We start from the raw sequence: 27,545 nt of genomic DNA on the forward strand, positions 1-27,545 counted from the left end.
AATATATGCAGAATCTTTTGTAATGTAATATGGATCACATTGGCCTCTAATGACCAAATGGAATTCCCCGCCTGATACCTACTATCTGGAAAATATTTCAAATGCACAGTACACAATAAATGGAAGGACCTTGGGGAGCATGGTGTAATGGAGAGACATAATAGTGTAGGTACGCAATTCCTTGAAAGTGGCAACACTGATAGACATCAATGGAAAAGGCATTTGACATACTTGCCTTCTCCGGTCAGGGCCCTGAGTAATAATAATAATAATAATGGATGGGATTTATATAGCGCCTTTCTAGAATACTCAAGGCGCTTTACATCGCATTATTCATACATTCCTCAGTCACACTCGGTGGTGGTGAGCTACTTCTGTAGCCACAGCTGCCCTGGGGCAGACTGACGGAAGCGTGGCTGCTAATCTGCGCCTACGGCCCCTCCGACCACCACCAATCACTCACACACATTCACACACAGGCAAAGGTGGGTGAAGTGTCTTGCCCAAGGACACAACGACAGTATGCACTCCAAGCGGGATTCGAATCGGGAGTACAGGAGATAATGTCACATTGCAGCTGTACAATATGTTGGTAAGGCCATTTTGGAGTTCTATGTATAGTTCTGGTCACCCTGCTTAGGAAGGATGTCATTAACTGGAAAGGATGTAGAAAAGATTTGAGGATGTTATTTGGTCTGGAGGGTTTGAGTTGTAATGGTAGAACATAGAATAATGCAGATCCTCAGGTCACGATGTCTGTGCTGAACATGATGCAAATTAAACCAATTTCTTTCTCCAGCATGTGATCCATGTACCTCCATTCCCTGCAAATTAATGTGCCTAAATAATAGCCTCTTAAATGCCACTATCGTATCTCCTTCCACTGCCCCTGTTAGCATGTTCCAGGCATCTGTCACAGTTTAAAATAAAACTTGCTGCAAATTTCCTTTAAACGTTCTCATCATTATTGTATGTGCCTCCTTGTATGTGACAAATATCCTATAATATCTGCCTCTCATAAACTTCTTTCAGGCTGCCCCTCGGCCTGTTTCAATCCAAAAACAATCCGTTTGTCCAATGTCTCCTTGTAGCAGATACCCTTTAATCCTGGCAGCATCCTGGTAAACTACTTCCTTATCCTCTAAACCCCCACATCCTTCATGTTAAGGGGTGATGAGAACTGCACACAGTACTCCAAATGTGGCCTAACCAAAGATTTATAATGCTGCCACATGACCTCCTGATTCTTATACACAGTACCCCAACTGATGAAGACAAACAGACCATACTCCTTCTTTACTACTCTACTTCTTGCTACTTTCAGGGAGATATACACTTGGATCCCAAGATCCTTGTGTGTGTCAGCACTGTCATACGTGCCATTGTCTATATTTTCTCTTACATTTGACCTCCCAAAGTGCAACAGCTTACACTTGCCTGCATCAAACAGCATCAGCCATTTCTTCGCCCAGATCTGTAGCTGATCTATCCTGAGTAGAGGAATATAAACATTGTAAAGCATAGGTTTAAGGTAAGAGGGGAAGATTTAAACAGGAGCAGAGTAGCGACTTTTTCATGGTATTCATGGGGTGGTATTTATGTGAAACTAGCTGCCAAAGGATGGGGTGGAGGTGGGTACAATTACAACATTTAAAATATATATTTGGAAAGGTACATGGATAGGAAAGGTTTGGAAGGATGTGGGCTTGCTTGGTTGGCAGCTTGATTGACATGGAGGTGGTGTACTGAGGGGCCTGTTGCCATGATGTTTGGCTCCACAACTCAATATGTGTATTTTTAACTTGAGGGCTGATTATGATTAAAGGGTATGAATTTTTAAGCTTATGGCTATCTCCTCTTGCTAACCGTAACTGCCTCCCATTATTCTCAAATGGACAGAAGTTTGTTCTAATCAAGTGGCTGCAAAATGTTTTGTACTTTGTTCAGCTCAATAAGCGTGTTTGGTATTGCGAAAAACGCAAGGAATCATGGGATTTGTCAAAGGTCATTCACCATAAAGAAAAAGCCAACGTAGCACTGGCTGTATAGACAGTGTATAAATTCTTATCTTTCTTCATAATTTATGTGTAAAAATATATTTAATCTGAGGAATGAGGGTGCCGGGTAGCGGAGAGTGGGGTGTAACAGCGAGAGAGAGGGAGATGGGAGAGTCTGGACCGGTGGAGGCACAGACCCGCGTCTCATCTGCAGCCAGGATCGAACCCGGTCCCTGGCGCCACAAGCGCTGTCGAACTGCCATTGGACCGCCCATCCCGTCCCGTCCCGTTGTGTCCCTCCTCCTCGAGTGTCCCAGCGGCCGGTTTCATCCGGGGCGAACCCGGACCGACGAGACACCAGCCTGGAGCAGCGGCACACAGCCAGGCTGGAGAAGAAGCGTCAACTCCAGCCCAACCCCGCTCCAACTCCTGAGGAACCCACTCCCCGACAGGCCGGGGACTGCCAGCCGAGCACCAGCTATCAACGGGGATGCACACGGGGCGCTGCGGCAACTCAGCTGGACAGGCAGCATTCCTGGAGAAAAGTAATGGGTTGACGTTTCGGGTCGAGACCCTTCTCCAGAGATGTTGCCTGACTCGCCGAGTCACCGCAGCGCCCCGTGTGCATCCCCGCCGATGACCGGCGCTCGCCCCCCGCTGGCAACAATAAAAACGACAAAATTATTGTAGCTTTTTACAAAGGAGCAATAAATACAATTAATTCATGGGTTGAAAGCAGTATTTTCTTACCTAGAAGAATCAAAGCTGGAAAATACAGATGAAATGAAGGTCTATATGTATACAGCAGCACTGCTTCCAGCAATGTTTATGCAGAGTGACCTATGACCTAGGCATGCGCAGTCGTAATACCGAACTCGTTCTCAGAACCTGCCTAAAACTAACTGTTTATCACCCCATGTATGTTTTCTAATCGGTTGACTTTTTCCCGCATTTTTCATTTTAATTATATTTCCAGGGTTTGCCTTTTTTAAGTTTTATTTTAAATTTTAAATTTGTTTCAAACTATAATTGAATTTTGTATACATTGTTTTATTGAGCAGGGAAGAAAGGTTTTGGACCTTCTACAAGAAATTCAAGTGAATTTTACAATATTGAAAGGTCTTGTCAGTGAGTGGACTACATCGAGATGCCAGATCATTAATATCGCTGGAGAGATCTATCTTAAAACAGGATATATGAATAGAGCACTTTGGTTGCTAAGAGGTATTTGCTATTGTATTTAAACATCCTCTGCAATTGGGATGCATATTATATTTACTATTTAAGGTTTTCTTATCAGTGACAAAACTCTGAATCTTTTTGTTGTCAATTAATTTTCTGAAACTTTAACAATAATAAGGGCAATAATATTGAGTTAAACCAGTTTGAATCACCCTAAACATCATTTCCCAATAGGATCATAGAATTCAACATGAATGGCCCTGTTCATTCCGACTGATATCTATGCTATTCCCATTTTCCTACATTAGACCTGTATTCCTCTCGGCATTTCCTATCCAAATATCTGTCCAAAATGCCTATTATACGCTGTAATTGGATATGCCTCTACCATCACCTCGAAGCTTGTTCCAGATAACCACCCTCTATGTGAAAAAGTTACTCCTCAAATATTTTTTATATTTCTACCTTCTTACCTTGAACAGTAAAGAAGCGTTCTATTGGAGTGATATTCCTCATCTTCCTCAGTTTATTTATTCATGTGTTTTGTATTCAATGCCTACTATGTTCTGTTGTGCTGAAGCAAAGCAAGAATTTAATTGTCCTATCAGGGACACATGACAATAACTCACTTCAACTTGAACTTGATCTTCTTGCGTATGGCGTGCACAGCCTAAAGTTGTACGACAACTTGTTCTATTTGATCTTATTTGATTGTGCAGGCCAGGTTGATTGCATTCGTCGAAACAGGGCGTGAAGGTTGCAATCTCCCACCCCATATTCCTCATCAACCTGTATTAGTCTGATGACCAATAGTACCTATAGATTAATCAAAAGTTTGCCGTTGATGTTGCTGCTGCTGTACCAGCCTACAGAAAAACATTCACCTTGATTAATTTTTAATGCACAGAATCTAACTGGATAACCAGTTCCCCAGCATGGCCCAGTGACAATTTGGATGTTCTTAATCGACACAACTTTCTGTTTAGCCTTGCTGATGAAACTTTGAAAAATAACATGTACTCTGAAACGTTGGAGGTTCTGCAGCATTTACCTGGGCTCCAAAAAACAAATGGTAAGTTTAATGAAAGGAGTCTGATTTTACTTTGATTATGGGGGATAAAATGATCTTGTGTGTCACATATATCTGAAGTTAGCTAGTTCTGAACTTTTGTGACTGGTCTTGGGTAGTAAATCATTAATTGTTTCATTCAGCAGTACAAACCAAGTAGAGTTTGGGTTTCCAACTGTTGTTGGATGGTTGCATTTCAAGACTATTCACCTCAAAGCCTGGTCAAAAATCTCTGGTCAGATTTCCAACATTTTTACAATTAATGAATACATGTTCAAAAAAATGTGGCTAAGAATTTTGACCATGTACTGGATTAATAGTTGTAGTAATAATCTGTTCTTTCCACGTTGTATATGATGCAGTCTGGTAAATATTCCTATCTCTGAGATAAAGTAGAGAAATCATTCATTTGAAAATATCATAGACTACACTGATCGCACCAATGCATTTAATGGAAAGTCCACCAGTTTTAACAAATCCACTAAAAAAATAACTGCAGCTGCTCAAGAAGGCAACACTACCTGCTCGGGCTTAATCATGGAGGACGAATGGAGATAACAGAGGGGTTTCAGCTTTAATTTGAATATCTTTTGAAGTTTCTAAATGTAAATGATTATGTTTTAAATATCTTTCTAGCCTGTCTGTTGGGCAAAATGGTAGGGATTTGACAACACTCATAAAACACAGATTAGTGTGACGCAAGACAGAAAATGCTGGAGTAACTCAGCGGGACAGGCAGCATCTCTAGAGAGAAGGAATGGGTGATGTTTTGGGTTGAGACCCTTCTTTAGACTGATGGTCACCCATTCCTTCTTTCCAGAGATGCTGCCTGTCCGGCTGAATTACTCCAGCATTTTGTGTCTACCTTTGATTTAAACCAGCATCTGCAGTTCTTTCCTACACACATTAGTGTGATGCAAGCCAGTTTGGCAAACAGTATAAAAAGATCAGATGGGGAAACAAATGATAGCCAGATGAGGTATAGTGTAAATTCTTAAGCCTTTGCAGCTAAACTGAAATACTTAACCAAAGACTAAGGAGTAAAACGATATTTTTACTCGAGTTCCAGTTGTAATTCTAGTGACAATGATTATCAGCAAATTTATCACGAGGACCTAGGAGAAGGAATGTATCATAGTTAGGATTTTATTTCACCAAATAAATAGGAACAGCAGTAAGCCATAAGACACAAGTTGGAGGCTAGGATTGCAGCTTTGTAGTAGACCCATTCCTTCTCTCCAGAGAAGGTCCCGCTGACTTACTCCAGCATTTTGTGTCTACTTTCGATTTAAACCAGCATCTGCAGTACTGCGACACCATATGCTTTATACCAGGTCTGAGGTTAGATCTTCAATATTCTCAGGCGGCCAAAGATTATATTAGTTCACAGAAGATGGTGAATTCATCATCTGTGTCACCTATCGCTGAGAGGTCTCTCCAAAATATGAGAAATAGTATGCATTTTTACTCCGAGATAGTTATACACCATAGAAACAGCACTTTGGCCCAACTACTCAATCACCACCAAGTTTCTCACCTAGGCTGATCTCATTTGCTTGCATTTGGCCTAAACCTTTCCTATCCACGTTCCTGTCTAAATGTCTTAAGTTGTAATTGTAACTGCTCCACCACTTCTTCTGGCAGCTCATTCCATACACCCACCATCGTCTGTGTAGAAAAAGTTGCCCCTCAGATCACCTTTAAATCTTTCCCCTCACCTTGAACGGTGCCTTCCAGTTTCAGACTCTTACCCTGGGGGAAAAAGGTTGTGACTATTCACTTTTATCTATAAACTAAAGGAAAAGATTTAAGTATGTTTCAGAGTGTCAATGGAAAAAGTGCATCAGTAATTAGATACTTGTTCAGAGGAGAGAAGTGGAGAGGTTTAGGGAGGGACTTGCAGAGCTAGCCATGGGGTAGGTACGCCTTTCAATGTTTAAAGGATCAAAATCGAGGAAGCATTAGAGGATATAATTGGTGGAGTGGACACGTTGGAGTTGTAAAGCTGGATACTTCAATTTTAGGTCCTAGTTCAATAAAGGAACTTTGCAGGTAAGGTTCATTCTGTTTACATCAGTAACTTGGTTTTAATCTCAAACCAATTAGCACAGTTGGAGATAAATCTGACCAAATAGATGATACCTTCAGCTCTGTACTGTTGCACTTGAGTATTTTACATAGTGCGTCACTTGAATGGCTAATACCAAGCATGATCTTTCTGAACTCAAAATGCTGCCAATCAAAGATTATAACTGGCGGTAAATCAAAAATGTATAGTACCATTGGTGATCAGTGGTCACATTTAACATTTTCTAGAAGTTTGTTACTGATTAAGTATATGACTTGCTAGCAATTTGAAAGGTTGGATATTTTTCAGTAGAAATTGTTTTTGTGTACTGCAGGTACCTTTGATGTAACCTCATATGCTGGAATTTTCAATAATCTCCTGGATCAGTGCATCCAAACTAATTGTCTCGGTGTATCATCTGACACAGTAGAGTTCATGAGGTCAATGAACATTCCTGTTAATCTTTTGCCTGTAAGAAACTTAATTACAGCTCTGGGCAGGTCCAATCTGTGGCTGAAAGCAAGAAATCAGTACAAGAGTAAGTCTGCAGTTTTGTGCGCACCCACACAAAATCCTGCCCCCTCCGTCTGAAATGTACTCGCTTGTCAGAACCGCTCATTTCTGATTGTCTAAACACTCTGAGCTCAATATTTAGTTGCCTTGGTATCTACAGTCATGTTCTTTCATTTGTCTGTCAGATAATCTAGTTTTATGATATTTCTGTTTCTTTGCCCTCACCTTTAACCTGCTGAAAAGTCTTTCAGCACATTCATTCTGGCTCCTGCCTTTGTGTAGCAGACTTGCAAACAAATATCAAATCTGACATATGATCACTGTTGTTCCTTACAAGCTTCTTGAATGTATTACTGGCTGTTCGCTTTATGGTGCAATGGCTGGTGCATTAGGTGCTGACTTTCTTCAAGGGGGATCGAGACAGCTTCCTGTCTAGGGCAGAGGTTAGAGTTAGCACAAAAACAGGTCCTTCACTCCGTAAAGTTCATGATGACCATCACACTTTCATTTACACTAATTCCATTTTATTCTCACTCACATTCTTGCTGATTAGTGTACCTGCACTGCCCATTCTACCAATCACCTATATCTGACAAATTAGTGGCCAAAAACCTACCAAACCAAACATCTTTGGGTTGAGAGGAAAGCCATCTTGTAGATTGTGAAAGGGTTTGGGGTGATAAAAAATTAGTCACTCGCCACAAATAACTCTCCTCTGATCTGTTCTTGTAGCAACACATATGTATGCATTTGTTGAGAGATACAGCATAGAAACAGAATCTTCAGACTACCGAATCCATGCCAACCATCAACTACCTATTTGCATTAATTCCATTTGTTCATCCTACCCAAATTCTCATCAGCTCCTCTAATTAACCTACCAGACCACACATCTTGGGGACGTGGGTGGAAACTGGAGCACCTGTAGGGAAACCACACAGGGATATGAGATCAGGATTGAATCCACGTCTCTGGTGCTGTGAGGTATTAAATGTCAAGGAAAGGTGATTAATTTCTCTGTTGGAGATGGTTATTGCCTGGACTTCTCCTTTGCTTTCTGTTGCTATTAGCTTCTCTTCAGATACATGGTTATTGAAGGAGGGAAATGGTCTATTCGAAGTCATCATGGTGTAGAAATAACTACTGTTTTCCTGCCATGGTAGAAAGTGGAAGAGTGACAGAGGTTGGAGAGTCCAGAAGCATGAGGTCATAATCTCAGAATAAGAGTGATGCCCTTTTCAAATCTGGGATTAGGAGAAATCTCACTCAGAATGTGAATGTTTAGATTTTTCTCACAAGTGGGCAATGTGTACTCAATCATTCAGTACTCCAAACTAGTGCAATAACATTAGACCTCTAAAAATGTAATCATCGCTACTGACAGAAAACGAAAAATATTTTTGCAAGAATTTAATATGGCACCTTTCAGGGTGTTCTTAAACCTTTACACAATAAAAGACATTTTAGGTATGGTCCATATTATGTTTTGGAAATTGGCAGTAGATCTGGCACAGAACAACCAGAAAATACATTAAACTCCAATAATCCACTATTCCATTGTTTGGAAATCTAGACTGTTCGGCCACTGTTACCAGTGTTCCCTTTAAATTCATCAAGGCCCTACTCCAAGTTCCCTTGAAACACACAAGATTCATTAGAAAAAAAATATTACACTACTCTAATATCTTCAAAAATGGAAGCTTGCTGGAGTATTCATAATGGTGTCCAATATATTGGAATAAGTGCCAGTCCACAAAATCCCATGAGTACTGGATTATTGGAATATTACTATATCATTTTGTGGTTTTGGTTAAGATATAAATAACATATTTTCCTTTTACAGAAGCTTTATCCAATGGTTGCTACCCACCAATTGAGGAGAACCTGTACCGTAAACTGCTCCCTATTCCTTGCTTCTTGTCAGAAGTGGAAATGATGTTGGCAACTGAAATGTTTCTAGTAACAAATGCAAGCAACATTCAGAGTCCCAGCGTCTCCAAGCAATCTCTACAGATTGTGCTGAGAAGGTATTCACTCTTTTGGAATCATGTCCTTTGTTTCTTGGTCAAGAATAAGATGTTTTAATTTGATGGCTTTTATCTGTAAAGGTATGAAGACGAAAGTTTATTCGCAAATGGAGGTTATGACGCAGCAGTGGACAGATTACTGGCAGCTGTTCGAATTTCGGAACCAAAGCTTCAGATAAAACATACAACCGTTAACATTGCAAACGAAGAGATCTTCAGTTTGGAACACTCTTCTGCCCTGAGGTGGCTTGAGCAGAACATGAAGTGGGCAGGCAAGGTTTGGCTCTTTGGCTACTGATGTCAAGTATTATTTCACCTTAAGCATGTAGAATATTTTTGTTGACAATAAATTGTGAATCACTGTACAATAAACCATTAGATGTGCAAACTATCTTTATGGTAACTATCTGTTGTGCTGTAGTAAAATGATTTAGATAGGTGGTGCCAAAACTATTTGCCTTGAACAGATGTCACATGTCAGGCATCCTCTTGTTTTGGTGGTATTGCAACATTCTGCTTGCAATTGAAAATTAACTTCCTGTGGTGTACAGTCCTAGTCCATAATTCCCCAACAAGTATCATTGTATTCTTCCTTATTTAGGCATTTCCTTGAAACTCCCTGAAGCAGCACTGAGTCTTCACTCGTTTTGCATGGAGATTCTTAGATAGCGAATAGATACATTTTGTAACCTTTGTGGAGCTTCAAAATCTCAGAATCAAAAGCTGCTTGCATTCATGTTTCTTCCTCTTTGAAGCCAGTTCGACAATCCGTTTGCTGGAATCTGACTGCATTCAAGAACAACCAGGGAAACCAGGACTAGTTGGGACCTGTCTCTTTTGGCAAATTATATGCAATTTTAATTTGCACAATTGGAATATAGTTGCCAAACTGGAATTTCCCAGCATTGGATGTGAACTACACTTTCAAAAACATGCTGTAGTCTTGTTTTTGCACGTGAACGTTATGTAGTCACTTGGCACTATTCCATAGCGGAAACTATACCAGTTCACTGTTTTTCTTCTTTCCATCTACTGTTTCCAGTCCCAGGGAATGCACAAGTCACCATCCTGTAACACTGAATAGAAATGTGAAATGCACAGGTGCATCCTTGGTAACTCTGTGGGCTCTTCAAGCAGTCTTTTACAGGACTCTACCATTTGTTCACTGGATACACTTTGCTCCTTATATAGTCTTTTGAGAAAAAACTGCTCTATGCAAACTTTGATCAGTTTTTCCTGTTGGATTTTCAACCTATTGGGATTAAAAAAGAAATCCATTATATTCTGGAGTAAAATAAAATTGATCCAGAATTTGCTGGAAGAAAGATTATGTAAAATTGTTACAGATTCATGCATATTCTGTAACATTTTCAAGGAAATATGTATTATGAGTTGCAATTCACCAGAATTAGTTGCTATTTTTACTGATCAGTTTCTTTTGAACAAATAGTTCCTCGACCTCTAGATTTTTATTGGCTTTGCACACATCACTCATTGGGAGTTGTTTAGGGTTCCTCACAACATGAGAAATATCTATTTAATAATGTGATATTAACCAATTTAATCTCAACCAATTTCTCTGGCCCAGCAGGGAAACAATTTAAAATATGCTACTTCAATGAATGTGATTGAACAATTTTTCTTAAGACCTTTAAGCATCTCTAATCTTTTCCTTCCCTCATCTGGCCTTTTAGTTTTATCTATAATCAATTTGATTTAAATTCACCAAATTAACTCAGCACTAGTTATTTTCTCCCCTCTCACTTGTTAATTTTCGAGGTTAAGGAGCCAGACTATAATTCACTAAGATCTGTTAGCCATGCAACACTCATGGTGAATTACAGATGGTTCCTCTGCTTCAGGGTAGATGTAAATATTGGTCTTGCTAAAGGGGCCCTGTTCCAATTGTATTTAACCTATTAATTGATGCTAATAATTATGCTTTGCATGGAAAATATAATGGGCTATCGGCAGTTATTTGATGATATTTTACTGTGATAGCCAGTAATTGCCTTCTTCAGCCTAGAATAATAATACCAATAAACTAATCAATTTGAATTCATTAATCCTGACTCTAAATCAAATTAATTCAGATATTGTACAGATTATTTGTATTAATTCACTTATGCAAGATTCACAAATAAAAGACCAGTGAATTTTTCTGGTTATCTTTAAACTAAACATGTGGTCAAATGGACTGGCTTTTACTTAGAACATTATAAACAGGATTAATCAATAACTTGCAACTTCATAAAGCGTTAAATTGCAAAATATTGCTACACTGTAGTGTCAAAATAGTGTCATTAATGAGGGTCACCAATAAATCCATAGGAGTTCAAGATGAGAACACAATGTTACCATAATGATCCAGATGAATAGCATAGATGTGTTGAAACAAGCGAGAAAGGAATACCATGATATGTTGGGAAACATCAGTATTGACCATTTAACCTGAAGAGCCAGTGTTTGTGTTACATAGCTTTTTGCAGCAATGAAATAATCACTACAGAAGTATAAAATGACATTGGTAGCAGCACACAAACTGGTCTTGATTCACATTTCCACTCCACGTGTGTGACACCTGGTTCACATAGTCCACTCCAATGGGAGTTATAGGCATATAGGATTGGCTTTAAGAAATGCTCTCACATCTTCAATGGGTGACGGGTAAGAATCTTTTACTTACTCCTCCTCCTTCCGCAGGTAAGTCCTGGCTGTTCGTGTATGGCTCAGAATAAACCATTGCAAGGCAGAGGGGTCACAAGTGATGGGTACTCTCAGCTGGCCTGTCTTAAGGAGAGTAGGTGCGGAAGAGCCTCTGAAATGACAGAACATCATCTGGTTAGCAGCCACAGTTAAGAACTCAAGGAAAATTTAAAAAACTTATCTTGACTGACTCTCTGCATACTTTGTATATGGTTTGCAAAACAAAGAATTTTACTGTGACATGTCACATTCATTCATTTTTTCATAAACAAATATTTTTTAAGAGCTGGAACAGGAAATGTAACAGCCAAATTGCACAATAGTTTTTGCACTTTGGAAATGACAGAATAGGATTGGAGAGGATGCTTTGTGGGAGAACGAGAAGTCACTATTGTTAAAAGGAGTCATCCATTTAAATCCAAAATGAGGCCATTTTTACTCTCAGGTTGTGAATCTGTGGAACTCTTTCCCCTAAGAGTAGAAGCAGAGTCCCTGAGTTTTTAAGGCAGAGGCATTTAGATACATAATATGCAAGGGGCTGAAATGTTACTCAGGATAGACAGAAAGCAGAAGTTATAATCAGATCACCCATTAATGAATGACTATACAAGATCAAGGGATAGCTTCATATTTTACGCTTATAATAGTTCCGTACTTGTGAAAAACAAGTTTTCCATCATGAAAATAAAACTGAAGTTAAGTGCTGAAAGGTCCAGTTATTGATTGAACAACACTCTAGTACCATACAAAGTCAAGTTACCATTGGATTTTAAAGAATAAATTGCACCAGTTAGACTGTAAACAAAAATCGGATGAAGTGGGAAGGTGATTTGAGTTGGCAGCAATGGTGGAGGTGGACCTAACCAATAGGAGAATGATGGGTTTCCACATTTGTTGGATTAGGCTGAATATAGGGAAACTCCGGGGCCATAAGTCTGCATCAGTTGAAAAAGAGAAAGCAATGAAGGAGGAACTTGATCATAAATTTCAAGAAGAAACAAACGATTGAGACATGGAATATGAAAACATGTTCTTTGGTCCACAGAGGCTGCATTGACCACTGAGCACCCATTTATGCTAATCCTATTCTACACCTTTCAACTGTTCTCCAGAATACACCATTCATTTATACAATGCAAATTCTCCTCCCAATTTTCACATTTTGGGATGTGGGAAGAAACTGCCTGGAGCAAACTCATACGATCACTTGGAGAACACTATGGACAAAAGGACCTGCTCCTGTGCTATACCTTTAGAACATGCAAACTCCATACAGACAGCAGCAAGATCAAATTGAACAATGAGGCAGCAGCTGCACTTATTTAGCCACTGTACTGCCCCAAGTGAAGGCAGGGTAAGTTCAAATGCCTCACGTGTTTTGTGCTTCAGATTTGCAGCCCATCAACATGAAGGCGGCAGAGGCAACTTTTTGAGATTCCCTCAACTGCTATAACAGCTTCACATGTAATTCAGTGACCCATTGATCCAATATTTTTGCACTCACTCACTTTTCTAGAATCATTTGCAGTCCTTTTAGACTTCGTGGGTGAAACAGAGGTCGGCTGACAACCAAACTCTGATGAAAGGTCTTTAACATCCTGTAATAATCCTCTAGCATCATCGAAGGCTGCAGGTCTTCATTGTAAATTAACTCTACGTCTCCAAGAAGAAAGCTGATCCTCTCTTCCAGCATGCAAAGTTGGCTGTGAAGATCATAGTAGGTAGGCAACCTCTCCAAAAGCTTCAAGTAATAACAGGTTAAATATTTACTGCACTAGTACTCAGTGCATTGCTCACATCAAATTAGATTTCTTCGTTACATATCAGACTGGCTTCTCTCCTCCAAGCTGGCACGTGCCATGAGTAATTACTCAGGGTAGGCAGTCAGTCGGCTTTTTAAAAATCTTGCAAACCGCGCATGTGCAGATTGTTCTCCTCTCCGTAAGCTGTCAGTCGGCTTTTAAAAATCTTAAGAACCGCGCATGTGCAGATTGTTCTCTCCAGTAAGCTGTCAGTTGACTTTTATAAAGTAATTGGTCTTCAAAAGCCATATCTCTTAATAAAGTACCGTATTTCCCAGCAATGAAGACGCACTCTTTTTGAGTTGCTAAATTTCACTGCCTACCTTGTCTACCCTGACGGCACGTGCCTGCCTCCATGGTAACCTGAGCGCATCCAGAATTCTGTGATCTTAACCTGCATGAAGTCCTGCTCGCCATTCACTCCTGTGTTTGCTGATCTAGATTAAGTCTTAGTTAAGTGCCTCATTTTTTTTTTTAAGTCTTATCCTGGCTTTCAGACTTTTATGAACAGGCCCTTCCCAATCGCTGACCTCTTCCAGACAAATAAACCCCTCCAAAATGTCATTACTCCTCTAATTCTATATCTTAAACAGATTTAAATTATTGCACCATTGATGGTGCAGTCTCCAGCTGCCAAGTTCATAACCTCTGAAATATCTTTAACCTTTTCTCTACTCTTTTAAAAGTATTCCTTAAGCACTAAATCTGACTACACTTTAAGACATCAGTCCTAACCTGTAGCTTGCATTCAAAGATTTGTTTGATAACATTGCCCTTAAGTTCTTGGAATGTTTGTTTATGATACATGTGGTTGATAAATGGAAATTGTTTCCCAACATAGCAATGGGAGGAATGGTCAGTAATCTGTATTAACTGTGTACCCAGCCGGTGATTACACTTCCCTGTTACTCTATGACCATAAAGTGGGGATGACTGAACCAAGCTGACACACACAATACAATTATTAAAACCATAATACTGAACACAAACATCTACAAGCTATTCTAAAATGTTTATTACTAATTAGTTTGACTTACATTTGTCCAGTGCTGATGGACATCTACAGTTCCCAACATAATCTGCCCTGCAGCATTCATTCCAGAGTGCTCTGCAAAAATTAATGTACACCCTGTGCAGAAAACAGCCAAACCCAGAACATAGCATAAGCGGTTTGCTTAAACACGTGTAATGCAAACGATATCACAGACTTCTGATTTAAATTGGTTAGACTCTATTCAAAGCCATGGGCACCACATCTTAGGGAGTTTTACGGGATGCAATGTAGAACCACGATGTGACCATTAGAATTAAAACAGTTAAATAGCACAATCTAGGCGTGTAGTCCATGGATTTGGGAGATTAAGAATGGGGGTAAATTCAATCAATGTGTATAATCTGGTTTAAGGACTCGGTCAGAAGACAGGTGATGTTCATAACAAGAGGCACAACAAAACTCAAGACACGCACCAATGAAAATCTGTGACTCGCCTCCAACTCACTCTGTCTCCACCTCCTCCCACCTTCCCTAAAACTATGGGTGGGGGGGGGTCAATTGAACTGTTCAAATCGGAAAGGAACAAAAGTCCAGTGAAGTTTAACTAAAGCAAGTGAATGGGTTGAGATACAATTCAAAAGACAAAATGATCAATCGGGACTGAGCACCTCCGTCTCCTGCAGAGCCACAGAATTGATAGGGATGTATAAGGAACACGCTAAGGAAATGGGGGGAGAGAATAACTGGTTTATGGTAGTTACAAATCAAAGTGAAGCTATTTAGATATTTCAACTCCAAAGAAGAGTCTGAGCTGGGGAGATTTAACGCATCAGGGAATGCCTTGGTGTAATGATATGGGAATCAGCAGCAGGAAAAGTAAAACAGTGTAAGAAATTAAAAGATAGGTGTCAGCACATCACATTTCACTTGCAATTTCCAGTGAAATCTAATGACACCAAAACAGGTGTTCCTTTGAACAGGAATGTACCATGACTGCAGAGCATGGACGTTTACAGAACACAGAGTAGAGCAGATAGCTCTGGGAATAAGTTATGGGCCTCATGGCTTCCACCTGTTCTTTGATTCAATGTGATTTTTCCAAAGAATCTGAACTGAATAAAACCAGGGCCAGTCAGAGGGTTAAAAGCAGATAAATTCTTACACTCTCTTGTCCAGGAGCTCATGTTGGTTCTGACTTTTCATGGTAGATTTTCTGCTGCCTCCTATGGGATGAAGCATTTGACCAGTCAGAAAGTGTCTGGTTGGCAGCTTGCAGCTGTTTTTGGGCGAGTGTGGAATGAACAGGGTTACCTCCCTGTTGTAAATCTGCTATCTGCTGACATGACTGATTGATTCCACAAACGCACCAACAAATCTCTCACTTCCACCTTTTATATCAATTTCCCATCTCTACCACAGCGCTAAGAATCTTATGAGCAGAATATCACGATATGAAACTGAACGTTATGAGAGATTTCCATGCATTCTGTCTGAACACAACCCTGCCATTTAGTTTTCCAGATCAGTCACTGCACAAATTATAGCCACTTGTTTCCTTTGTTAATCCCCTCTACTCCGTGTCCTTCGATTACAAACCCTCCTGCCTTTGGAGATAATCTCCTTTTATTTATTGTATCAACATTATTTGATTCTGAACATTTATACTGCTTCTCTTGGCCTTTGCTGCTCTGGCAAAGCCACAGGTGGCTGTGGTAAATGGTTTCTCTTTGACTATTTTGCAGCCTTTAACATGGCTGACATGACTGTCCTCCTTCAACACATTTCCACTGTTGTCCAGCTGGCTAAGAATCCTCTGACCTGCTTCTATCTGTTGATCCCAGTCACAGCCTATCCCCTCCTGCAATTACTTTATTATGGTCCTGGTTTGTTCACAAATTCATTCTATCATGGGTGTCCTCAACTCCCTCAACTCAACTCAAACATCATGTTTCAGGTTGAAGTTCAAGTCCCCTGCAATATCGTCAGAGTACTTTGAACTTACAGTTACAGAATGATTCAGTCTAATGAGCTTGTGCTGAATCTTTGAAACACTCAGTTCTGCTCTGCTGCTCTTTCCCACAGCACAACAAACTTCTCCCTTACTAGTCACCTTCAAACAGAATTTAAAAGTGCTAGGCTTCTGCATTAGAATTGGGAAAGTGCTGAAAGAGAGTGAACAAAGGCTCAGGGAAAGACCATTCCTGCATTCAACGAGATCATGGCTGACTGATTTGTCCTCCTCCACTGCACATTCTTCCATGCTCCAAACCAATGGATGTTCCAGTCCCCAAAGGATGATTGTCCCTTAATAACCAGTCCTTTGGTGGAGCTCATATCGGGTTTACACGACCCTTTCCTTTCTGGGCTGTTTTCATTTCTGAAACTGGCCTCCTTGTTGATAGCAGCTCTGCCAGAACAAATGTTCTACTCTAGAGAGTTTGACTCAGTGGACAATGATCTCACCTCCAAGTTATAAAATATCTGGGTTCTGTCCCACACCTGAAATAACTAACATTTCTGCTCATCCACCCCACATTGCTGAGCAATTCTCAAAGGCACAGTGCTTTGAATGACTCATTAAACCGAGGTCCTTTTAACCTCATGTGGGAACAGAAAGATCCCATCGACTAAGTCAACAAAGTTCTCCACATTGTCCTGTCCAACACTACTAACAATGCTTACGGTGATGATCTAGTCACTACCTTGTTGCTGACTATGGGAGCTTGCTGTGCATAATAAGGCTGCCACATTTCCTGCATCACACAATCATTAATTGGCTAAAATGCACTTTGGAACTTAATGTGGTTTGAAAGGCACTAATATAAGCGTGGACTGGATTCAAACCTACAGACCTGAGGGCAAAGTTAGATCATGCTAAGCCATTAAACCAAACATCATTAGTGGGACAAGAGCAAACTGTTGGCGCAACACAGCTGACCAGGCAGCATCTGTGGAAGGAAATGGACATGCAACATTTCAGGTCAAGACCCTACTTCAGACTGATTCAAGAGGTTAGTGGGAGGTAGCTTAATGCACTGGGTAGAGGATGAATTCTGAGAACAGGCTTCACTTGCATGCCATCTATCTGCTGGGACCTGGCGTACCTTTGATATTGTGCAAGATTGCAGAGTTCTGCTGGGCAAAACGAGACAGGCTGTGCAGTTGGCTGCACCGATGAGCTATTCCCCAACTTTTTCGCCACCTAAGACAAGAACAAAATTATTATCAACTCACTGCGGCTGGATAATAAAAGAATCAGAAACATTCCCAACACATATTTGCAACCTACATTTACCAAACCATTTGAGTCTGCCTGGTACAACGTGAGTGAGAGCTCATTGTCTCAAAGATATGTGGATTAACGTACCACTTCAGAGACCCGATGACTAAATGAGAGGTGCTGTTACATAGATCATTACAACATAAGAACAAGCCCTTCGATGCACAATGTCTGTGCCGAACGTGATACCAAGGCCATCGCTTATCTACCTGCACATATTCCATATCCCTCAAGTCAAGAGTCAAGAGAGTTTTATTGTCATGTGTCACAGATAGGACAATGAAATTCTTACTTGCTGCAGCACAACAGAATATGTAAACATAATACAGAACGGGAGATAAAAGTTCAGTGTGTCTATTGACCATCAACCATGTATACACAATAAATAAACAGATAAAGTGCAATAGTAATAATAGGCTGTTATTGTTCAGAGCTTATTTGATGTTGTGTTTAATAGCCTAATGTCTGTGGGGAAGATGCTGTTCCTGAACCTGGATGTTACAGATTTCAGGCTCCTGTACCTTCTTCCCAATGGCAACGGAGAGATGAGTGTGTGACCAGGATGGTGTGGGTCTTTGATGATGTTGGCAGCCTTTTTGAGGCAACGACTGCGATGGTGAGGAGGTCAGAGCCAGTGATGGACTGGGCAGTGGTCACAACTTTCTGCAGTCTTTTCCGCTCCTGGACATTCAAGTTGCCGAACCAAGCCACGATGCATCTAGTCAGTATGCTCTCTACTGTGCACCCGTAGAAGTTCGAGAGAGTCCTTGACATACCGACTCTCGGTAATCTTCTCAGGAAGTAGAGGTGCTGATGTGCCTTCTTTATAATTGTATCAGTGTGCTAGGCATTTCCATATACCTAGCCAAACGTCTTTTAAACACCACTATTGTTTCAGCCTCAACCACCACTCCTGGAAGCGCATTCCAGGCACTCAATGCACTCAAATTGTGCCCTTCACATCTCCTTTAAAATTTGTCCTTCTCACCTTGAAACTATGATCTGTTAAATAGAGTCTGTTTGCTTTACCATGTTGGTGGGAGCGGGGTTTGGATAGCAAAAAGATTTAACGCACTATTTTAAGGGAACCTCTCGGGTTTCTGCTCAACATTCGGCTGCTGAATTTTTCCATTACGACAGTGAGCGGAATCTTTAATTTTGCAGTTTTAAACATGCTGAATCAGCTGAAATCTCCAGTTTCAGCACTAATCTGACAAAGATGTTATCGTACACAGCGGTTAAAGCTACACATTGGGTTTAGCAAATATGTGAGATTTTACTGAATGTATACAACACCAAAACCTGAATTTATAACGGAGCAGGCATTTAACAATGATGAAATAGCCCACTGTATTTCACATGGACGTTATCAAGTCAAGTCTGCATGGATCTGCATAAAGCTGCTGGGGAAAATGATCAAAAGCTTGGTCACAAAGGTTTATGGAGTAAGTTAAAGGAGGAAAGAGTGGCGTCGTGAGGCAGTTCCAAAGCTTAGAGTTGTGATGCAAATCCAGGGTAAAGTGGAAGGCAGAAGAGGCGAAGGGCAGAGATGGGGAGGGATGTGAAGTTGAAGGGGGTTACAGAGAGCAAGGTGCCTGGGGAGATTTGTAAAGCAGTGATTGAAATTTGATTACAGTTTTGAATGTGTAACAAGGTCCAGCCCCGCACCTTGTAAAGTAACAGAGATTGGAACTTGCTTAAGAATCGTCCAGGGTGTGGTAAAGGACTAGGTGTAATCCTAATATAGTAACACATTACTATCCCACATAAGGACACATATTAAAGCCTCCAAATGATACACACTTGCTTCTCATTTATGCTTTCAACATCCATACCTGATGTCAGTTACTTCCAGTTGCTCACACAGTTCTGTATTTAGGTTTTTCAGGTCCTCCCGCAGTGGAAGACTGACAATCAATCTCTTCAAAGCAAGAGATACATTTTTATTCAACCACAACCTGCAAAAGGAACATCAAAATCAATTTTACTTCCCCTTAAAACCTCTCCAGTATAAATGCACTGACTTTTATGTTTAAGGATTTCCTAAACTTCATCAAGTTGTCCATGCACTGCCACATGGGCAAGTGCAGGGATCTCAGCATCTGCATTCTATAGCAGTTACTGTGATGATGGAAATGAATGATGAATCCACATATATTGACAGTACCAAGCTAGATAGGAAAATGGGCTTTGAAGAGGCTACAAGGATACAGGCAGGTTAAATGAATGGGAGAAAACATGGCAGGTGGAATATAGAGGGGAAACATGTAAAGTTCTCCACATTGACAAAATAAAGAATATTTTTTTAAACGGTAGGCAACAAATGTTCAGAAGGGACTGGGAATCCACAGAAGTGAGTTAAATGGTGGCAAAACTTGCAGGGTTGTGGAGAACTGTTTCAAAGCACCAGCACAGATAACACTGAATAGTTAGAAAGCTTCATGGACCTGATGGCAGACTCTTGCTTCTGGTTCCTAATGTTCAGGAATGAAGTGATATTATGAATGGCGACATTTTACATAAATATATTATACGTTTTCTGCTTCATATATCACCTTGCAGGAATTTGCAAGAATAGTTAACCGGTACCAGCTATTGTCTTATGATACAAATTAGAGAAAAACAGCCTTTAGTAGCTCTAATCATAACATTATAACGTCCTAAAGTGATTTCAAGTTCCATTTTAAATGCTAGTCATTTTTTACCCAGCAGGTCTGATAGTGGATAGAGAATCTGCTACAGTGATGTGAATAAAAATGATTTGGAATTTTTCACCTCCACTTGCGAGAGAGAGAAAGAGAGGTAGGGCATCAGGTTTAGTTTAAGACCTGCAGATGCTGGAATATCGAAGGTACACAAAATTGCTGGGGAAACTCAGCGGGTGCAGCAGCATCTAAGACCTACCTGATCTCCCGGTTGCTGGACACTTTAACTCCCCTTCCCATATTGACCTTTCTGTCCACCATTGTCAGAGTGAGGCCCAGTGAAAATTGGAGGAACAGCACCTCATATTTCACTTGGGCAGCATTGACTACTCTAACTTCAAGTAGCCCTTGTTTTCCCTCTCTCTCCATCCCTCCCCCTTCCCAGTTCTCTGACCAGTTTTATTGTCTCCGACTACATTTTATCTCTGTTTGCTTTGTTGTTACCTTCTCCCAGCTAACAATGTTCTATTCTACATTTTCCTTGATCTCCATTCCCTTTGCCCTGTTTTGACACTTCCTTATCTATCCACCTCCCTCTCCCTTGACGTCAGTTTGAAGAAAGGTCTCGACCCGAAACGTCACCCATTCCTTCTCTCCAGAGATACTACCTGTCCCGCTGTTACTCCAGCATTTTGTGTCTATCTTTGGTTTAAACCAGCATCTGCAGTTCCTTTATTCACATCAGGTTTAGTTTAGTTTAGAGATATAGCGTGAAAACAGGACCTTCGACCCACCGGGTCCACAACGACCAGCGATCCAAGCACAATGACACTACCTTACACGCAATAGGGACAATTTTACACTTATACCAAACCAATTAACCTACAAACCTGTACATCTTTGGAGTGTGAGAGGAAACCGAAGATCTCGGAGGAAACCCACGCAGGTCATGGGGAGAACGTACAAACTCTGTACAGACAGCACCCGTAGTCAGGATCGAACCCAGGTCTCTACCATTACGCCACAGTGCCACCCATTTTCATCTTTCAACTAGCTCCCCTGTCTGTGCAACACTCCTTCAGCCCTTGCATTGAGTGATAGTTTGGGCTAGCTGCTCAAGTCTCTGCAGTGGGGATTAAACACACAAACCTGACCCACAGGCAAGGAGACTGCCCCCCCCCCCCCTCTCCGAGTCACAAGATAATAAGTGAAATGCTAACTACTGGAATTACTCCTCACCTCTCTGTTCCTCACATTCATCTGCACAACCCAGCTTCCGTAAATAAAATGAGGCGTTCATACCCAAGTGTAGGTTCCAGCTGCCGAGAAGAGTCCAGCTCCTCCTCTGGGTCCCTGTATCCTGTGAAGGTATAATACGTCTTATCCCACTTGATGGGTCGACTGAATGAAATGCTCCCATTTTGATGAGGCGAGTCCACAGCAGCCTTTGAGCCCTGGATATGGTCAATGGATAAACAGCAGGACTTCAAGATATTTACTACGGTACCGAGAAGGTCCTGGGTCTGGAGGGTGAAGCTGACAGCTCGAAATCCTGAAATAAATCAATTTGTATAAAATGTTCATTTTGGTTCAAATAATTGTTTATTAATCTGATTATCTAAAGCAAACATACTAAAGAGCAATATGAAATTACAAAATCTTTCAACACAAACACAGGCCTTTTGGCCCATTGAACCACTGTGGTGGTTCTTCAACTGGGCCCATTCATCCTGCTCAGGTTTCTGGACTGGGGCTTAAACCAACCACCTGTGCATCGGAAGTAAGGTGTGAGCACCGACATAAATGCTTCATTCAGTTATGAGGAGAGACTGGAGAAGCTCTGTCTTTTCTTCCAGGAGCAGTGGAGGTTAAGGGAAGACATGACTGAGGTTATGAGGGGTATAAATTCAGCAGGAAACCTTTCCCCATATTAGAGCCAAATAAAACTAGAGGAGATAGGTCTAGGGTCAGGGGAAGAGATTTAGAGGAGAGATGGGATACGGAGAGTGGTGAGTACTTGGATGCACTGCCAGAGTGTTTGAAGTTGGCTCACTGGCAGCATTTAATAACTGTCCAAATGAGCACTTGAATCGCTTAGGCATAGTGACAATGGACCAAATGCTGGTCGAAGGAGTTAATAAGCACGGGTGCCCACTATCGGTATGGATGAAATGGGCCGAATGGCCTGTTTCCATTATTCTGTCTCTTTTGGTCAGCAGTTGCGTCCTGCATGGCAAACAGTGATAGAGGCACGACATACCAAGACAATTTTAATAAAGGCTTGATGTTGAGCATGTTGCAGTAACTGCCTGAATGTTAGTGCAATCCAATCAATGCAACAATTATGCATCTCTTATTGACAAGACAAACCTGGAGTATTCATGCCCTGAGCGGCACCTGCATTGCCCGCGGTCTCTCTGACATAGAAAGTCAGCTTGGTGGGTTGAGGAGCTCGGTGCCCAGGATGTTGCAGGCACTGCAAATGGTTATTTAACTTCTTGAGGGAATTTTCATTCATTTCCTGCACAAGCAAAACAGAGATTTTCTTACATTAGTTAGCCGAAACATTTTGCGACAGACTCAATGCACTTTATTGACAGTTGGACTTCATTTGGAGTATAGTGAGCAGTTTGTGGCCCCATATTTGACATGCTGGCATTGGTGAGGGTCCAGAGGAGGTTCACAAGAATGATCCCGGGGTTGACCGGATTAACGTGTGATGAAGGTTTGACGGCTTTGAGCCTGTACTCACTGGAGTTTAGAAAGATGAGGAGGGACCCCATTAAAACTTACCGAATAGTAAAAGGCACAGATAGAGTGGATGTGGAGAGAATGTTTCCACTAGTAGGAGAGTCTGGAACCAGAGGTCACAGCCTCAGAATTAAAGGACGTACCTTCAGAAAGATGTGGAGGAATTTCTTTAGTCAAAGGGTGGTGAATCTGTGGCATTCATTGCAATGGATGGCTGTGGAGGTCAAGTCATTGGGTATTTTTTATAGCGGAGATTGACAGATTCGTGATTAGTAAGGGTGTCAAAGGTTACGGGGGAAAGGCAGGAGAATGTGTTTGAGAGTGAAAGATATATCAGTAGCAATGTTACAAAATTTTGAGATTTTAAAAATCAAGTCTGTAATTTATCCCATCAGATAAAGCATAAAAATAAGTTTAATTTGACACCTAATTCACTTTCATATCTCAAGTATTTAAAAAGTTATGGCCATTTTCATACTGGGAAATGAGCATCTTGTTCCCTATTGATTTTCTATGGACATAACAAAAAAGCTGTGATCGTGAACAGTCAAAAGCCCATAACTTTCTTAAAAATGAAGAGAACTGAATGAAATTTTCAGTTATCATAGATTGAAGCATTCTGAAACAAATATAAAATAATCTTACTTGGATGACCTGAAATTAAAGCATATAATTAGTTAGTTACCTAATTGTAGCTAATTTCAGACTTAAATTACTAGATCTAAACATCTATCCATTTCTTAATAAATGATTAACATTTTTAAATAGCCTAAATGTCCAAATAATATTCACAAATAATTCACAATAAAACATGATTTTTAAATCTCATTTACATTAATTTATAGGCCAAATGGAAGGAATTTAGTGTTTAATTGCTGTAAATAAATGTCCATTTAAATCAGCTTTCCAGTGGGTCCCCGCGGAACGCGCTGGTTTGGAACGTTCACATTGCGGTAGATTTGTGCCCTCAAATGCCCAGAAAAATACTGCGGGATATAATGGGCCCAAATTGAGCTACTCGCAATATTAAACTTTGTATAAAGGGATCTTTAGAAGCCCTTTTTAATGTAAAAATATACAGCATACCTTCTGTGGTTTGCTTTATGAGACCCTGCGGTTGCTGGCGGTCGCGGGTTTAGAGATTGATTTTTAAACTACTATAACTATTATTCAAGGCCTTTAAACCTAATAATAGCTTTTGCGACGGGGTCTTTCAGCGATTTTTCGTTAATAATTAACTAGGCTGAACATTTTCGATTGGAACAGCTTAGAGAAAATCGCGTTTTAAACCCGCCCCCCTCTAAACGGCGCCAAAATCGCGCACACCCGCAACGACAGATTTTCAACGACGCTTCAGGTAGGCTTTGCAACATACCTAATATCAGGCAAGATTAAATGACTGAGTAGATTCAATGGGCCGAATGGCCTTATTCTGCTCATATGCACATGACGGGATAGTAAGAGCTTACCCTCTCTCTCGGATGTTGGCCAAAGAAATCTGGGTGCACAGCAAGGTAGAATGGCCTCAGTGCATTAATGGCATCAGTAACCGAGAACGTTCTCACACACCGGACATGTTGATTGCCTATTTCTATGCAAAGTCTGAAGCAAAAAAGAAAAATGTGGTCATTCATGGATTTTTGTTTTAAATGATCTTTTCTTAATTAAGCCTGTGTAGCATTTTGATGAAAAGCATAGATAGTTTCCACAAACAATCTGAACATCTATGTGTTTAAAAAACACTTTCAATTATTGACTTTTCAGGATCTGGGCATTGCTGTCCTGTCCAGGCCAGCATTCATGGCTCATCCTTCATCATCCTTATAAAGATGGGGGGATGACCCGTGTTATTGAGCCACTGCAGTTCAGGTCAAGGTGACCCCATGGAGCTGTTTAAGAGAGAGTTCCGGGATTTTGACCCAATAACGATGATGATATATATGAAGGGTCAAACTCTGCGGGAAGCATAATGAGGATAATGAGACGGCGGCTGCAGGGAGAGGCCGAGACTGCAGAGTTGGGGGGCGGTGAGCAGATCAACGAGGGCAAAGCTGGTGGCCATTGCGGGGGCGATACTGGGGACAGAGGAGGTGAAGGGGCAGCGACGGGGACGGCGTTCACCTGCTCAGCGCCCGGAACCGCCGCAGTAGCGGCTCCCCTCGAATCATCGGCCGCGTCCTCGCCCTCGCCCTCTACCCGCCCTCTCCCGCTCCCTCTCCCCGCCCTCGCCCTCGCCCCCGCCCCAACGGATCCCTGGTCTCTCCCTCGCCCTCTCCCTCTCCCCGTCCCCGCCCCAGCGGATCACTGGCCGCGCTCCTCCTCCTCCTCCTCCATCACCGGGGCCGCGGTAACTCCGCCCTCCACGAGCGGGGGCGGGGCCGCGATGCTCCTCCCCCTCCCCCCCGCGCCGTCGCCAGGCCCGATCAATACACCCAAAGATCTTATAGCGGAACAAGATGGGCCACTCCTGCGATATACAATGGGCTGACGTGTAGTAGCTACGGAGGGGATCCTGGGCATTTTTCCCCGCCCATTTTAGTAACCGGAGCCTACCTGACCCGACCCGACTCGCAGTGTAATCAATGATGCGGGGCAACAGTTTGTATGTGTGATATAGGGTTAGATTCATAATTCTGTCAGTTCATACTTCTTGTCAAGAATAAAATTTGACTCTGGTAATTGTCTTTTTTAATGTTTTTTTAATCATTTCTTTTTAAATGAATTCTGTTAATTCATTATTCTGTTAATTCTTGTTAAAGAATAAAATGTTTATAAACACACATACATGAATGTGATATAAATATATATAATCATATAACACACAATTATATTTCTTCTAATCCAATGAACTTTATTTCAGACTACACAAGGGACATTAAATAAGAAACATTGTAAACCTCCCCGCAACTTCACACACGCTAGGCCTTATCCCCCCCCCCCCCCCCCCCCTGGCACTCCCTCGCCTGCCCCCACACTACAATGTCTCCCCCCCTCCTATGCCCCTCTCCCCGCTGCCCCGGGCCGCACACTCCCTCTCCCCGCTGCCCCGGGCCGCACACCCCCTCTCCCCGCTGCGGCAACAAAGATCCGATCTTTGGCCGGAAGCTAGATGGCGGAGCTAGATGGCGGAGCTAGATGGCGGAGCTAGATGGCAGAACAAGATGGCGGGGACTGGTCGCTAAAATGGGTCCTATAATCACCCATGAATCCGCCCATGAGCGTACTTCACGTTTGCGTGAGAGTAACCCATCTTGCTCTGCTCTAAGATCTTTGAATACACCCGCTCGTCGGAACCGTCGAACCGCCCAGGCAGGTGCAATCTATCAGGACCGGCGGAATAATCAACCTCCAGGCAAGAGCAATCGACCCAGCCCGTCTGAACAATCGTCCCGGCCCAGACACGAACAATCGATGCGCTCTGTTTCAGCGATCACTTCGCGGGGGGGGCGGCGCTCCCCACCACACACTCTATGTGTATATATAGTGAACTGTAGCCTGGGCCACATTCAGGCCAGAGGCTGTTACTGCAACACTATACTGCACTATGGACAATTTGAACTTTGCACTGTAATTTGTCTTGTCCACTGCTTTTCCACGCCTGGTTCAGGAATTGTTTGGTTTATTTTATCTCCGGCGGCTTCTGCATCGGTCCTCTCGCACCCCTCGGTACCTCAGGATCGCCCACGCAGAGCGTCACTGCGCCCGTGTAGCCTCCGTCCCCGACCCACATGCAGGAGCCGCCCTCGACCATTCTATTCCTTCCTCCGGTTCTGGGGGGGGGGGGGGGGTCCTGTGGCGTCAGCCTAAACACGGGCCACTCATGCTCGAACCCTCGTCAGGAGATACGAGGGCAGGCACGTGATGTCATGGGCTAGAGGGAGTGTCCTGATACTAAAGCTCTCTCACCGCGAGACCTTGAGGAGACAACCGGTAGCTGAGCACGAGAGAACAACCTCGCTCAGCTACAGCAACATTGTATTATAGTTAGCGCACTAACCACCACTGAATAAATGACTCTTTGAACCGGCCTGACGTCTCACCTTTATTCACCACGTATGGTGCCGCTACAGAACTCTAGTATATATGTCTACTATGTACATACTATAGTATATATATATATATTTATGTATAAATACATTGAACTCTTTTTTCCGTTTATTATATTGTTTACAGAGTACTGTTTACTTCTCTGTAATGCTGATGTAATTAAGGATTTCATTATTCTGTCTGGGACATCTGACAATAAAACACTCTTGAACCTGTTGCTGGGGGGGGGGGGGGGGGGGTGGGACAAGCTGCATCTGTGCAGGCAGACAAATGATGGATATTTCGGGCGGGGACCCTGCACTAGGACAGTCGCCATCACCTTACTTATTGGGGCTGCTTCAAAAATTATTTGTTCTCCCCAGGAATCTTTTTTTTCTTCTGGTTTGCAGTTCCCCCCCGTTGGTTTTGCGGCGGCGGCTGACTGGAGACCGAGTCCCGAATGTCCACGACACAAGAATCCAAAA

The 27,545-nt window shown here is 41.9% G+C and overlaps 2 protein-coding genes and 1 long non-coding RNA gene across 5 annotated transcripts in view; 2 read left to right on the forward strand and 1 right to left on the reverse strand.

Moving 5' to 3' along the window:
• The window catches only part of topaz1 (testis and ovary specific PAZ domain containing 1), an 80,984-nt gene extending 71,808 nt beyond the window's left edge, over positions 1–9,176 (forward strand). Inside the window, exons 10-15 of the mRNA XM_033018884.1 lie at positions 3,020–3,233; positions 3,662–3,703; positions 4,087–4,251; positions 6,651–6,854; positions 8,673–8,856; positions 8,938–9,176. Of these exons, the coding sequence (XP_032874775.1) occupies positions 3,020–3,233; positions 3,662–3,703; positions 4,087–4,251; positions 6,651–6,854; positions 8,673–8,856; positions 8,938–9,154 (1,026 nt within the window). The 3' untranslated portion in view covers positions 9,155–9,176. The remainder of the gene's footprint in view (positions 1–3,019; positions 3,234–3,661; positions 3,704–4,086; positions 4,252–6,650; positions 6,855–8,672; positions 8,857–8,937) is intronic.
• Positions 8,225–25,236, reverse strand: tcaim (T cell activation inhibitor, mitochondrial). Of its 3 annotated transcripts, none has more exons than XM_033019117.1 (10): positions 25,156–25,236; positions 24,504–24,636; positions 22,654–22,804; positions 21,586–21,835; positions 19,474–19,596; positions 17,463–17,560; positions 14,402–14,493; positions 13,071–13,303; positions 11,543–11,674; positions 8,225–10,108 (listed from the first exon to the last, which is right to left on the reverse strand). In XM_033019117.1, exons 1-10 carry the CDS (start codon positions 25,200–25,202, stop codon positions 9,886–9,888), a joined length of 1,482 nt encoding a protein of 493 aa, XP_032875008.1. In that variant the 5' UTR covers positions 25,203–25,236; the 3' UTR covers positions 8,225–9,885. The 3 variants fall into 3 exon arrangements, with proteins under 3 accessions (XP_032875008.1, XP_032875009.1, XP_032875010.1); XM_033019118.1 differs by lacking the exon at positions 25,156–25,236 and adding an exon at positions 24,792–24,847; XM_033019119.1 differs by lacking the exon at positions 19,474–19,596.
• LOC116971922 lies at positions 10,796–15,384 on the forward strand. Its single transcript, XR_004411659.1, has 3 exons — positions 10,796–11,007; positions 13,447–13,449; positions 15,375–15,384. It is a non-coding gene; the product is annotated as an uncharacterized LOC116971922 (long non-coding RNA).
• Positions 25,237–27,545: the final 2,309 nt, after the last annotated feature.

This window comes from Amblyraja radiata, chromosome 4 (genome assembly GCF_010909765.2).
Source record: "Amblyraja radiata isolate CabotCenter1 chromosome 4, sAmbRad1.1.pri, whole genome shotgun sequence".
NCBI lineage: Eukaryota > Metazoa > Chordata > Chondrichthyes > Rajiformes > Rajidae > Amblyraja > Amblyraja radiata.

What these genes read in the sequence shown, in the direction of transcription:
- tcaim (XM_033019117.1), bottom strand. Translation starts at nt 25,202, where the DNA reads ATGATTCGAGGGGAGCCGCTACTGCGGCGGTTCCGGGCGCTGAGCAG. An exon ending in AATCTTGCACAATATCAAAG is followed by an intron (nt 14,494 to 17,462) that starts GTACGCCAGGTC and finishes TTTTCTGCACAG; the next exon opens with GGTGTACATTAATTTTTGCA. An exon ending in CTGCAAATGATTCTAGAAAA is followed by an intron (nt 11,675 to 13,070) that starts GTGAGTGAGTGC and finishes CTGTCATTTCAG; the next exon opens with AGGCTCTTCCGCACCTACTC.